Source organism: Scomber scombrus, chromosome 4 (assembly GCF_963691925.1).
Source record: "Scomber scombrus chromosome 4, fScoSco1.1, whole genome shotgun sequence".
Taxonomy (NCBI): Eukaryota; Metazoa; Chordata; class Actinopteri; order Scombriformes; family Scombridae; genus Scomber; species Scomber scombrus.
The window spans coordinates 32,227,532-32,242,074 of NC_084973.1; the positions used below are offsets into that span (position 1 = coordinate 32,227,532).

The 14,543-nt window shown below is 42.8% G+C and overlaps 1 protein-coding gene across 1 annotated transcript in view; it reads right to left on the bottom strand.

Moving 5' to 3' along the window:
- Positions 1–878: 878 nt before the first annotated feature.
- Positions 879–14,543, bottom strand: part of cep120 (centrosomal protein 120) — a 17,893-nt gene continuing 4,228 nt past the window's right edge. Inside the window, exons 2-19 of the mRNA XM_062417944.1 lie at positions 13,856–14,012; positions 13,638–13,752; positions 13,211–13,355; positions 12,748–12,896; positions 10,839–11,036; positions 9,922–10,146; positions 9,059–9,269; positions 8,777–8,978; positions 8,230–8,379; positions 7,144–7,323; positions 6,350–6,446; positions 5,922–6,110; positions 5,107–5,196; positions 4,896–4,988; positions 4,581–4,742; positions 3,385–3,507; positions 2,568–2,666; positions 879–1,037 (exon numbers count right to left, since the gene is read on the bottom strand). Of these exons, the coding sequence (XP_062273928.1) occupies positions 879–1,037; positions 2,568–2,666; positions 3,385–3,507; positions 4,581–4,742; positions 4,896–4,988; positions 5,107–5,196; positions 5,922–6,110; positions 6,350–6,446; positions 7,144–7,323; positions 8,230–8,379; positions 8,777–8,978; positions 9,059–9,269; positions 9,922–10,146; positions 10,839–11,036; positions 12,748–12,896; positions 13,211–13,355; positions 13,638–13,752; positions 13,856–14,012 (2,744 nt within the window). The remainder of the gene's footprint in view (positions 1,038–2,567; positions 2,667–3,384; positions 3,508–4,580; positions 4,743–4,895; positions 4,989–5,106; positions 5,197–5,921; positions 6,111–6,349; positions 6,447–7,143; positions 7,324–8,229; positions 8,380–8,776; positions 8,979–9,058; positions 9,270–9,921; positions 10,147–10,838; positions 11,037–12,747; positions 12,897–13,210; positions 13,356–13,637; positions 13,753–13,855; positions 14,013–14,543) is intronic.

Genomic DNA, 14,543 nt, shown 5'->3' on the forward strand with positions numbered 1-14,543 from the left:
TTTAGTTATTTTATTCGTTCTTCTCACCTCTCAGTTTGCGTTTGTGTTGCTATGACAACACGCTGTTTTACTTTTGATACTTCAGTTAAAGGCTGAATGATATATATTTTATTAAATGTCTAATTGAGATTATTTTCAGACCCCCGTCTGTTTTCTTTCCTTCTTTCCTCCCTTCCTTCCGTCTGTCCTTCTCTCTATCTTTCCTTCCTCTCTCTTTCCCTCCCTTCCTTCTGTCCTTCCTCCCTCCTTCTTTCCTCCCTCCTTCTTTCCTCCCTCCCTCCTTCTCTCTTTCTTTCCTCCCCCCTAGCTTCCTTCATTCCTTCCTTCCTTCCTCACTCCCTTTCTTCCTTCCTTCCTACTTTCCTTCCTTCTTCCTCCCTTCCTTCCTTCTTCCTCCCTCTTTTCCTTCCTTCTTCCATCCTTCCTTCCTTCCTCCCTTCCTTCCTTCCTTCCTCCCTCCCTTCCTTCCTCTCTCCTTCCTTTCCTTCCTCCCTCTTTTCCTTCCTTCTTCCATCCTTCCTTCTTCCTCCCTCCCTTCTTTACTTTTTCCTCCCTTCCTTCCTTGTCAACAGGAGGGTTAAACTGTATTTTAACACATATTTTTGCAAATGTAACAAATATTAAACCTCGGCCATGTTGTGATTTTGATAAAACTTGGATGAACTGTTTCAGCTCTGCTTCAGCACATTTCTCTGACAGCATTTATGAGCTTTTTTAATTGATAATAATTGTGTGTTTTTTGCTTGTAATTTAACCTCCACACACTGATTCCTAACCACGCTCCAGCAGCGATGTCAGCTGACGGATGATGGCGACGGCGGCGCTGAGCTGGGCTTCCTCTCGGCTCGCTCTGAGAGCTGTTAAACGTCCTAACACTGTCAGCTCGTCTCCAGCAGCAGATTAACAAGCTGCTGCTGCTGCTGCTGCGTCTGACGCCTCCACACGTCCCCACGCAGAAAAACTACTATTATCTGCTGTGAAATATGGCTGCTGTCAGAGCGGCGAGGACGCAGCAGCTCTGCCTCGTTGTGTTGAAGCTGACGTTTGTCTCAGAGGACGATGATTCCTGTCATGATTAAAACTTCTCTTTCATGTGGTTTAAACCTTTAAATAAAACACAGAGCATTTTATATGTGGTGGTGAAGTTTCCACGTGATGAACTTTCTTTGTTGGTGCGTTCAAGGAAGCTGGGACAAACATGAGGCCCGTGGGCCCGAACCGGCCCGCTGAGGAGTCCAATCCGGCCCACTTTCCTTCCTGTCTTCTTTTCCTTCTTCTTTCCATCCAGCCTGTCTTTTATCCTTCCATCCTCTCTTTCTTTCTTCCTTTCTTTCTTCCTTCCTTCTTTCTTTCCTTCCTTCTTTCTTTCCTTCCATCATCCCTTTCTTTCTTTCTTTCTTTCTTCCATCTTTCTTTCCAGTCTTCTCTTCCTTCCTTCCATCTTTCATTCCTTCCTTCTTTCCATCTTTCTTTCCTGTCTTCTCTTCCTTTCTTCCTTCTTTCTTTCCTTCTATCATCCCTTTCTTTCTTTCATCGTTCTTTCCTGTCTTCTCTTCCTTTCTTTCCTTCCTTCCATCCTCCCTTTCTTTCTTTCTTTCTTCCTTATTTCCTTTCTTCCTTCTTTCATTCCTTCCTTCCTTCTTTCCATCTTTCTTTCCTGTCTTCTCTTCCTTTCTTCCTTCTTTCTTTCCTTCCATCATCCCTTTCTTTCTTTCTTTCTTTCTTCCATCTTTCTTTCCTGTCTTCTCTTCCTTTCTTCCTTCTTTCTTTCCTTCCATCATCCCTTTCTTTCTTTCTTTCTTCCATCTTTCATTCCTTCCTTCCTTCCTGTCTTCTCTTCCTTTCATCTTTTCTTCTCTTCTTTCCTTCCACCCATCTGTCTTTCCTTCCTTCCTTCCTGTCTTCTCTTCCTTCATTCCTTCCTTTCATCTTTTCTTCTCTTCTTTCCTTCCTTTCATCTTTTCTTCTTTTCTTTCCTTCCACCCATCTGTCTTTCCTTCCTTCCTGGGACTTCCCAAACTCCTTCTGTCTACTAGTGAGAAGATGTTGTCTTATTGGTTTTTATATGAATCTGTAAAGCTGCAGTAAGTATCTGCTGCTCTGTTGTTCTTATGTCTCATTTGTACTTTAGACATTTGGTTTCAAAATAAGTGAATTAAGTTTAATATATCGATTAAAAGCTGCAGTATTAAAAGCTGTTTGCCTTTTAGCTCTGTTTACTTTGTGTCATCAGTAAAGTAAAGTAAACGCTGAGGGGTCCGACCATTTCCTGTCATCTCTTTACTGTCGACTCTCTTATAAAAAAGCATAAAATGCCACAAAAATATATTAAGAAAGTTAAGAAAGCAGTATTTGGAGGAATTCCTAAAACACAAGCTTCACATCGTGTCACACAGGTGTCGATGTTGAGAAGGATTTTCTATTTTTACATTCTGAACCTTTAAGCTCCACTTTTTCCAGGTCTTTCCCCAATAAGATAATGAACCAGTATCACTTACTGGTTCTTTTAATGGTTGGATTACTGACCCTCTGACACCCCCCCCCTCCTCCCTAAAGATGAACTGTACCTGTTTGAACCGGGCCAGCTCTTTTAAGGCGCGCCCCCACTGCTGCTTGTAGTGCAGCTTGGACTTAGTGGTCGACTCCAACTTCCTCTCCAGCTCCACCTTAATTATCACAGAGAAGAAGAAGAAGAAGAAAAAAAAATGTCAACACTCATTTAAACTTCTCAATTAGACAGTTATTATTTGTTAAATAATTAATATTAGTGTAAATGATTCGGGACAAATATCCATCCACCTTAATGAACATTTAAAACATTTAAAATGGAGAAAAAACTGCTTTCCAAACCAAAAACTGCTGCAAATTTAAATATTACAGTTTTATTATACAGAAATAAAAACTATCAATAACACTAATAATTAGCTATTTTTAAATGTTTTGAATTATTTAATATTTTTATTAATATGAAATTATAATTAATTATTTAATAACGTCCAATTTTTTTAAAATTTTGAACATTTTAAGGCCTCTATAAATTGAAGTATTTTTAAGAAGAACCTTAGTTAAGTTGATTTTGGTCTACCCTTTTTTTAAATATTTCCCCAATGTACAAACACAAAACATTTGTAATTATTGGCCATGTATATAATACATATATAATAATACAGTGAAAATATACACATAGATACACATATAATCCTTAATATGTGTTTATATGTTTACCTGATCAACTTATTTTTACTGACTAGTTAAACTCCAGATTCCAGATTTTACAGCTGGATTAATACCTACAGATTATATTTATGGTAGTGATAATAATAATAATAATAATAATAATAATAATAATAATAATAATAATAATAATATAAACTAGCTGTTCACCTTCTCCAGAGTCAGCAGGTTGACTTCTGACTGCAGTCTGAACTCGGGTCGGATGTTTTGTTGTTCTCTGTAGAGATGAAACTCTTTCTCCAGCTGTTTGTACCGAGACTCTCCGTCTGAGATCTGAAGAGACAAACAAGAATCAGCTCATATCTATAGATTCATTCAACATTTATAGCATAAGGGCGTACTCACACTAGGCAATCGTACAGAGCCCAAGCACGTTTGCCCCCTAAAATCCGGATTATTTGGCTAGTGTACCGAGCTTGAGTACGGTACACTTCCCTGGTACGGTACGGTTGGAAGAGGTGTGCTTAGGCACGGTACACTTGGTCACGCATGCGCACTAGGGATTCATATTTTTATATACACATTTTAAAGAAGACAATTTTCAAGGAAAACCCCGGGAAATCAACTATTTTTAAAAGGCAACACTAGCTGAGCCCTGGTCATTTAGTGCAACACTAAATGCAACGTGGAGACATTATGCATATATTCCCAATCTGACCATTTTTTGTGTATTATTTTTTCATTATTAAGGCAAAAGAACTCAATTTATGTCCATGGACATTATAATGAAAAGACTATAGGCTTAATATTAGTTTGCATCCAGCGTGCTGCGTGGACTTCATTACATCTGCTGCACCGCTGCTACCACAATTATGAAATGCTAAGTTTATTGTCTGTGACTGTGACCTTCATAAAAGTAATATTTTACAAATCTGCATTATATAAACTAACGAAATTCGTTAACGTCATTTGGTGACTTCTAAGTCATTAAACTAAATCTGACTTTTACTGGAGTAAAGAGTTGAATCAGGACGTCTGCTTTTACACCAGTATCTAGTACTGCATACTACACAGGCATGACTCAGAAGAACAAGCTTGCACTTTTTAATCAGTGCGTTGTGTTAATTGATCGGCTGTGTTGTATTTTACCGGCACACAGCACGCCAACACACACCTGTGCATCTTTTATGAGAGTAAACTGTCTATATGTTTTGCGCAACGTGTCGGAGGAAACCGTGCTTGAGTACACTTGGGTTTGAGGTAATGTGAGTGCGGGCCAGTGGGGGACATTCATGCTTCAGCACGGTACGGAACAACTGGCTCTAGTGTGAGTGCGCCCTAAGTCTCTGTCTCTGTCTGTGTGTGTGTGTGTGTGTGTGTGTCTCTCTCTCTCTCTCTCTGTCTACCTGCTGCAGCAGCCTGGCTCGCTCCTCCTCCATCAGTCGGGCTTTGTCTCTCTCTAGCGCCACCCGGTGGTCGAACTCCTGCTGCAGCCTCCTGCTGCTCTCCTGCAGCTCCTTCTGGGTCAGATCGTGTTCGGACCGGAGCTCCCGCTGCAGCCGCTGGGTCTGAACACAGAGACACAAAAAAACTACTAAAAACACAATGTGGAGACTTTTTTTAAGCTGGTATCTGTATTAACCCTCGTGTCGTACTCCCGAGTCAAATTGACCCCGTCAATTAGTGTTGTAGTGTGTAAAGTGTCGGCGGTGACCTCTGACCTCTAGCTCGGCCTCAGCCAGCTGTTTCTCTCTCTTCTCCAGGTCAGACAGAGTCTTCTGCAGCTGCTCCTCCAGCAGGTTATACTCCACCTCCTGCAGAAGCAATTACAACACACTGTCAGTCTGTATGAACAGGTGGAGTGTGTGTGTGTGTGTGTGTGTGTGTGTGTGTGTGTGTGTGTGTGTGTGTGTGTGTGTAGCAGGAATCCACCTTCTTCTTCACCAGAGCTTCTCTCTCTCTGTCTCTCTTCTTCCACTCCTCTGCCAGCGCCTGCATGTGGACCAACTCCTTCTTCTTCAGCTGACAGACACACAGACAGACAGACAGACAGACAGACAGACAGACACACACACACACACACACACACACACACACACACACACACACACACACACACACACACACACACACACACAGACACAGACACAGACACACACACACACACACACACACACACACACACACACACACACACACACAGACACACAGACACAGACACACAGACACACAGACACACAGACACACACACACACACACAGAGACACACACACAGGGAAAGTTTAAAGATATGATGTCTACTTTTACTTCATCACATTTCCTCTTAGTTGTTTTATTATCTTATTTTCTTATTATTTTCCATTTTAATACATTTATTTTCTACTGACTTTACTTTATTATTTATTTATTTATTATGTTTTTAATAATCTTTTATTATATTTTATTTGGATATTCTGAATATTTACATTTTTATTTATTTCCTCATTCATGTACTTTGCATTAAATCACTATGTATGAATGAAAAGTGCTACACAAATAAAGTAAACACACACACATAAATCAACAGGTTAATTGATAATAAACTTCATGCTATTGTATTGTTGCTGTCCACTTTGCTGCTGTAACACTTTACACACTTTAAATTTCCCCATCATGGGACTAATAAAGGATTATCTTATCTTCTCTTATATGCATACTGTTTTAATTTACTCTGGGTCTCTGTGTGAGTCATCAGTTATGGTTCAGACCTGATCATCGAACAGATCCTCCTGCTCCTCCTTCCACATCTCCAGCTCCAGAGCCGTTTGGTACTCCAGAGTCTCTCTGGGGGCCGTCGGGGCCGAGGGGCCCGGTGGAGGAGCGGGGTGGTGGTGGGGAGGAGCGGGGGGGCGGTGAGGAGGAAGAGGAGGAGACGATGATGGTCTGGGTGCTGCATGCTCGCTCTGATGATGAGACAAGATAACAACAGGTAAAAGATTATAGGAAATATATAATATAGGCCTTATTGTTTGTTATATATGAAAATAAACTGAATATTTTGGGGTTTTCTGATGTTTAGTTGAATAAAAACACTTTTGAACTTGTTTCTGACATTTTATAGACTAAACGAAAGAAATTAATCAATAACCAAATTCATCACCATTTTCAGCCCTAGTACTTTGGCAGTCTGTCTCACCTGTGTGGAGTCGGACACGATCACCTCTCTGGCTTTAACCAATCCCAGGTCTTCCAGTGTGGCAACGTAGCTCAACTCTGCTACTTTCTCACTTGGACTGAAACACACAAACACACAAGTTAAAGCTGCAGTAACTCATCACATCATCAGAGCAACATTATCATTCATTTAGAAAGGAAGGAAGGAAGGAAGGAAGGAGAGAAGGAAGGAAGGAAGGAAGGAAGGAAGGAAGGAAGGAAGGAAGGAAGGAAGGAAGGAAGGAAGGAAGGAAGGAAGGAAGGAAGGAAAGATGGAAGAACGGAAGGACAAGGAAGGATGGAGGAAGGAAAGAAAGAAGGAAATATGGAAGGAAGAAGGGAAGATGGAAAGAATGAAGGAAGGAGAGAAGGAATGAAGGAAGGAAAGAAGGAATGGAGGAAGGAAAGATGGAAGGAAGGAAGGAAGGAAAGATGAAAGGAAAGAAGGAAGGAAGGAAAGAAAGATGGAAGGAAAGAAGGAATGAAGGAAGGAAAGATGGAAGGAAGGAAGGAAGGAAGGAAGGAAGGAAAGATGAAAGGAAGGAAAGATGAAAGGAAGGAAGGAAGGAAGGAAGGAAGGAAGGAAGGAAGGAAAGAAGGAAATATGGAAGGAAGGAAGGGAAGATAGAAGGAAAGAAGGAAGGAAGGAAAGAAGGAAGGAAGCATATTTTTGCACAGATTACAACTTTTATTGAATTAAAATGTGCTTTATCAGGATATAAAACGACTCATACTAGAATCAGAGGTTTTGTTTCTATCTGTGTTGTTGTTTCTCACCGTTGTTTTCGGACCACGGGGATCCGGTCCTGGTGAGTCTGTCTCCAGCTCGGTTCTCCCGTTGATCCCTGCAGTCGGCTCCTCTCTGAGCTCAGCAGGTGAGACAGCTGGACGGAGGCTCGACCAATCAGCTGGTCCAAGCTGGAGTCTCTGTGCCAGAGCTCCACCACCAGAGGAACTCTACAACACACACACACACACACACACACACACACACACACACACACACACACACACACACACACACACACACACACACACACACACACACACACACACACATAATGAGTTACACATCTGAATAACAGCAAAAAACAACTATTATTACTGAAGAACTATTCTTACAGCACCACCTGCTGGACAAAAGTGATACTGCAATAATACACCATCACAATACCTCAAAGGAAACCAACGACACGTTAATCTGTCAAACTTTTAATATATTAAACAAAAATGTCACATCAACAATATTCATCAATACATTAATATATTCTGAGCTAAAACTACATTAACTCTTTATTTAGTGAAGTGCTTTGTGTATTATGTTTTCTTTTTCTATTTATTATTTGCTATATACATATAATTTTTTGTTTGTTGTTGTTCTTTGTAATATTCATTTTGATTTGTACTGAAAGGGGAATGTTGGGTCTCTTTGATTTGAGTACATTTTAAAGAGTATATATAATACTTTTGTTGTTATTTGGTGCTATAGAAATAAAATTGAATTGATTATTGTCTGTAAACCCCCTCAGAGGCATTAAAGCTCCTCTCTACTCTAGATTTATCTTATAAAAATAAAAAGCAAGCATGATTAATAAACCAAATTATTGTATTCTGAAAAGAGAAAAACGGAGAGGGGATGTGTGTGTGTGTGTAATTTAAGTTTAATCTTTCATTCATTTTAAAACATATAAATATCAGATAATAACACAATGAACACACATCTTTGTTAAATCTGTAGTATAAAATAAATCACATCCCTCATTCTACCAGTATGCTATATGCAGATGTGTGTACATACATTAAGCAGTGTGTGATAAAATAAGTACTGTGTGTATGTGTGTCTGTGTGTGTGTGTGTGTGTACCTGAGGAAAGTCTCCTCCAGTTGTTGAGGCAGAGCAGCGAAGTCGAAGGCGCAGTACGACTGAGGCAGAGAGACCTCGGTGTTCCTCTGCAGCTCCACAGGAGGGTTCGTCATGATGGGAGCAGCGCTGCCGAAGAACTGGTACGAATACCTGACACACACACACACACACACACATATACACACAGACACACACACACACACACACACACATACACACACACACACACACACAGAGAAAGTTTATTACTCAGTCTATCCTTTTTGGATGGATGGATGGATGGATGGATAGATAGATAGATAGATAGACAGACAGACAGACAGATAGATAGATAGATAGATAGATAGATAGATGGATAGATGGATAGATGGATAGATGGATAGATGGATAGATGGATAGATGGATAGATGGATAGATGGATAGATGGATAGATGGATAGATGGATAGATGGATAGATAGATGGATAGATGGATAGATGGATAGATGGATAGATAGATAGATAGATAGATGGATAGATAGATGGATAAATAGATGGATAGATTTCCACCTGAGCGTAGCAGAGATGGGATGAGTCAGGCTGAGCTTCCCGAGGCGTTGCAGGTCCAGAGAGAAGCAGTAGTGATGAGCGGAGGAGGGGATGGACACTTTGGGAGCAGAGACGCTGACAGAAGACGCTCCTCCCTCCGCTGCTGCTGCTGCTGCTGCTGCTGCTTCAGTCCGAGTCTGAACAGGAAGTTCCAAATCTGCAGCTGCACACAAAATAAAACCTTTATTGTGACGCCTCTCAGTCATCATCACTCAACTTCCTGTCTGAAAAGCCGACACATACCTGCCAGTCCTGCCGGCTCTTTGGCACGTTGGAGCTCCTCCAGCAGACTCTCCACCTCGCTCTCTGTATGATAGGACGCAGCAGGGGGAGGAGGAGAGGAGGAGGCGTCGGGAGGTTTACGGACTGGAGAGGAGCTTCGAGGTCTGGACGGAGGAGGAGGAGGAGGGACGGAGAGAGTCTGAGCTGCACCTCCTTCTTTCTTCCCTAAAGACTGAAGAATGGACAGAAGAGAAGATGGATGTTAGTAGCTGGTGATTAATCCCCAAATACCTTAAGTTATATAATATAAGAGCAGCGAAAATGTAGTTTAGTAGTTTAGTTTAGTTTAGTTAACGAGTGTGAACACATCCAGGCAAATTGATTTATTTATCCTCGAGTCAAGGAAGGAAGGGAGGAAGAAGGAAGGAAAGGAGGAAGGAAGGGAGGAAAGGAAGTAGGGAAGGACTGAAGGAAGGGAGGGAGGAAGAAGGAAGGAAAGGAGGGAGGAAATGAAGGATGGAAGGAAGAAAGGAAGGAAAGGAGGGAGGAAGGAAGGGTGGAAAGTAAAGAAGGAAGGGAGGAAGGAAGGAAAGGAAGGAAGGACGGACGAAAGAAGGGAGGAAGGAGGGAGGAAGAAAGGAAAAGAGGAAGGGAGGAATGAAGGAAAGAAGGACAGGAAAGAAGGAAGGGAGGAAGGTAGGGGGAAGAAAGAAAGAGAGAAGGAGGGAGGGAGGAAGGAAGGAAGGAAGGAAGGAAGGAAGGAAGGAAGGAAGAAAGGAAGGAAGGAAGGAAGGAAGGAAGGAAAGAAGGAACAGTCAAAACAGACGAGGTCAATTTGACCCTGGAGGACGACAGGAAGCTTAAAGGGTTAAACTGAATTGTACCTGCGGTGCGACTTCTTCCCTCCTGAGAGTCACGGCGACCCCGACGGTCGGCTGCAGGTCAGCTGGCAGAGCCGGCTGCGCCCGCTTGATGCGTTTCGGCGGCTGCAGGATGAACGCCCCTTCCACCGTCGCCGCCTTGTTGTCCAGATCCACAGAGACGGTCGACAGAGCCGAGAGAGAGACGTCGGTGCTTCCCAGAGAGTGATTCCCACAGCACAGGTGGATCTGAGGACACACAGAGGAAGAGGAAGAGGAAGAGGAGAGAAAGAGGAAGAGGAGGGTGAAGACAAGTCAACAGGTAGATGTGAGGCGTCATTTAACCTTCGTGTCGTCCTCCTGGGTCAAATTGACCCCGTCTGTTTTGACTATTCCTTATCTCTTCCCTTCCTTCCTTCCTCCCCCCTACCTTCCTCCCTTCCTTATTTCCTCTGTCCTTCTCTCCTTCCTTCCTCTTTTCCTTTATCCCTCCCTCCCTCCTACCTTCCTTCCTTTTTTCTTTCCTCCCTGCCTTCATCCCTCCTTTCCTTCCTTCCCCCCCTTTCCTTCCTTCTTCCTTCCTTCCTTCTTCCTCCTTCCTTCCCCCCCTTTCCTTCCTTCTTCCTTCCTCCTTCCCTTTTTTCCTTCCTTCTTCCTCCCTCCCTTTCTTTCCTCCCCCATACCTTCCTCCCTTCCTTCTTTCCTGTCCTTCTCTCCTTCCTTCCACCTTTCCTCTTTTCCTTCCTCCCTTCCTCTTTTCCTTTATCCCTCCCTCCCTCCTCCCTTCCTTCCTCCCTCCCTCCCTCCTTTCCTTCCTCTTCTTTCTTTCCTCCCTTCCATCCTTCCATCCTTCCTCCCTTCCATCCTCCCTTCCATCCTCCCTCCCTTCCTTCCTTCCTTGACTCGAGGGCAACAGGAGGGTTAAACACGCAGACTCTCACCTCTAAACCGGGCAGCTGGGACAGGAAGGCGTTGAGGATCTGTTTGCTGCTGCGGAGGCGTACGGAGGCGCGCTCCGGCTCGAAGTCGGGGCTCAGCAGGTTGGTGAAAGGCTCGCTGGTGATGTCATTACCCAGTAAACAATAGTAGAAGAAGAACTCTGAGCCCTCTGCTGACAGCTTCATGGTGCTGGGGATCAGCTGAGGAGATGAAGACATGTTTATTATGTTTAGGAGAGTCTCAGTTCAAACACTTAAAATACCTAAAATCACCGTTTTACATTCATTAAAACATGTAAAGTCTAACATTAGACACTTAAACCTGAATTATATGATTGTTTTAGTCACTGGGAGCATTGGAAACAAGCTGGAGACTTAATAGTTTTGATTTAAATCAGTCAATTTTACAGCCAGTATATAAATAAATCTATAAACTCTATAAATAATTGAGTGTATAAACATGTGTCCTTGGCACGTTTTTAGTTTTTTGTTATAATGACGTTATTTTTAATGTTTTGCATCACATGCATGCAAAAGTGAGCGACACCGCTGCGCTGACAACTCGGAGACGTGTTGCTCCTCCTCACTTCAAGTCGCTGTCATTAACTTTTAACCTGCAAAGGCGGCAGTGCCAACACTGTAGGAATGTATGAAAGCTCTTGTGTGAATATTTCAATAGTTACATATTAAAACAATATGTGTACACAGACAGTGTACCTGCGCTAAGAGAAGAGAAGAGAAGAGAAGAGAAGAGAAGAGAAGAGAAGAGAAGAGAAGAGAAGAGAAGAGAAGAGAAGAGAAGAGAAGAGAAGAGAAGAGAAGAGAAGAGAAGAGAGAAAGTAGATTGTAGATCTGTTTGTAAACGGGGCTTCTCTAACAGTCATGTATTTTCTCCAGAAACATCTCTTAACACACAGTAGAGCGCCGTTTTTTTGTTTTTTTTCAAATTCGCCTTGATAAACAGCAAATCACCTAGCAACCCTCCAATCGCCAAGATACGATTTGATCGCAGACCGTCCCAGCCCTACCAGAAGCTAAAAACATTTTTGGCGAATGCACCAGCCGAGCAATTCTTATTGGACTGAATGGGAGCCATTTTTTATCCGATATCCAGCTTTCATAATACATCCATAGTTTCTTCCTGATCCCTCCCCCGTTCCTAACACTGTAGTGACTGTGACACCTGCTCATCAGGACCTGGAGTATAAAGACCAGGAGGAACGGATAGATGGCAGCTTTCAGGCTGTGTGTTGGTTTTATTCTGAGCTGAACAGGGTCGGTAACTTTGGCTCCTTTTTCAGAGGCAGTGTGTTCATTAGTGTTGTATTTAGCTTTAGTTTAATGTAACTGCTAACTTGTTTAATTTTCAGTTCTGCTTCCTTTTAGTATTTAAAGTAGTTTTCAGTTGGTGTTTCAGGGTCTTTTATAAACTTTTATCTTCATCTTCTCCTTCGTTTCACAGTTGAACTAATGACAAACCTTCTACTGTGTTTTAATCAAAGCTTCCTGTCTCACCACAGAGAGAGAGAACAGGTTAAAGTGACAGAAAGAGCAGGTTTCATTTGGCAGCGAGGACGTTCAGTGTCTCCTTACGACACTCTGGAGGACGAACGTCAGAGTAGTAATAATGTTTTAACGGCGATAACAACCTGAACAACCTTACTTTGTGATAAACTGATGTAATTTTCTTCTCTTTTTAATTGTTTACTCAGCTTCACTTTGACTTTTACCAGAATGTTAAAGTGGGGAAAAAGAAACAATAACGAACAAAAGAGTGTTTTCTCTGGTTTCTGTTTTTATCAAACCTGATTCCAGATGCTGGGAAAACGTTTGTTGTGACATCATCATTGTTGGTTCACGTTATCTTAATAGTTCAGGTTGGAAGGTAACAATCAGAGGTTTTAATACTGACCTGTTCCAGTTTGGTAGCGAACGCCACGGTGACGGACAGGACGAACATGTCGGTGCAGTGATCAGCAGGTCCGACCTGATGGAAGCCCTGATCTGGAACCAGTATGGCCTCCAGTTTGTCTGGGAGAAGCTCCGTTACTGCCGGGGAACCTTAACATAACAGAGGGAGAGAGAAGAAAAGAAAAGAAGATAAACAGTTAATTTACATAAATATGCAGCAAACAGAGAAACAACTTCTTCTCAAAAAAGGCAAAATCTTCACATTAAAAATGATCTTATTGTTTTTTTTCTACACTTTTTAAAACAAAAGATATGCTGTGACATGTTTTTCTTTTATCTAACAATTTGGATATTATTATAGTGATTTTGATCATATTTAGATTCATTTTTCATCCCTAATCTTGAGTAATAAATGAACAAAAGTGAAAGCAAAGAGAGTAAACAGAGCCGATGAAGCGGCTCACCTAGACGAGGCGGGGCCTTCTTGGCTTTGAACCTATCAGGAGAAGGTTCGGAGGGTTTGGTGTCGTTCTCCAGCAGCACGCTGATGAGGAGGGCCGGTCTCTGTTTGGTGTATTTACTGCTTAAGAGAGGATGCCAGCGAGGATCCTGAGAGGGAGAGAGGGAGAGGGAGAGAGAGAGAGAGAGAGAGAGAGAGAGAGAGAGAGAGAGAGAGAGAGAGAGAGACAGAGAGAGAAAGACAGAGAGAGAGGGAGAGAAAGAGAGAGAAAGACAGAGAGAGAGGGAGAGACAGAGAGAGAGAGAGAGAGAGAGAGAGAGAGACACACACAGAAAACAGACTGTCAATCAAACACTGACCCACTGAGCAGAATCTGGACCTCACTGGTAGAAACAGTAATTAACCACAGTGAGAAGGAGACGAGGTGTTACCTGTCTGACCTCTTGTACTGATCGCAGGTCGAGGATGATGTAGCCGACGTTCTCCTTCCTGTTGCTGACTGAGTCGACAGCGAAGCACTGAAGCTTGATGGGAGTCCGCTGCAGCCTGGAGGACAATCAGCATGCACAGATGAAATAACTGCCCCACTATGTGATGCTTTTATTCATCATATAAGAAGATAAACTGGATGTATCTTGGAGATGCAGACCTGTGTTGGTGCAGCGTCCTGCGGTCGAGCTCCCAGGCCAGCTCGGTGCTGAACTGAGGCTGATCTCTGTGCTCCACCGGGTCCGTGGCCAGCTGCTCGCCATCGAAGCTCGCCTGCACCACCAGACTCAGCCGAGGACTCTTCGGGAAGTGACGACCTGGTGAGGTGGATAAGAGGAGAGAAGAGAAGAGGAGAGAAGAGGTGATGAGAGTAGATGAGAGAAGAAGTGAGTCGAGGTGAGGTGAGGAGAGAAGAGGAGAAGAGAAGAGAAGAGGAGAGGAGAGGAGAGGAGAGAAGAGGTGAGAAGAGGTGAGAAGAGAAGAGAAGAGGAGAGGAGAAGAGAAGAGAAGAGGAGAGGAGAAGAGAAGAGGAGAGGAGAGGAGAGAAGAGAAGAGAAGACAAGAGAAGAGAAGAGAAGAGAAGAGAAGAGAAGAGAGGCGAGGCGAGAAGAGAAGAGAAGAGAAGAGAAGAGAAGAGAAGAGGCGAGAAGAGAAGAGAAGAGAGGAGAAGAGAGGAGAGGAAAGAAGAGGAAAGAAGAGAAGAGAAGAGAAGAGAAGAGAAGAGAAGAGAAGAGAAGAGAAGAAAAGAGAAGAAAAGAGAAGAGAAGAGGCGAGGAGGAGGAGAGGAGAAGAGAAGAGAAGAGAAGAGAAGAGAAGAGAAGAGAAGAGAAGAGAAGAAAAGAGAGAGG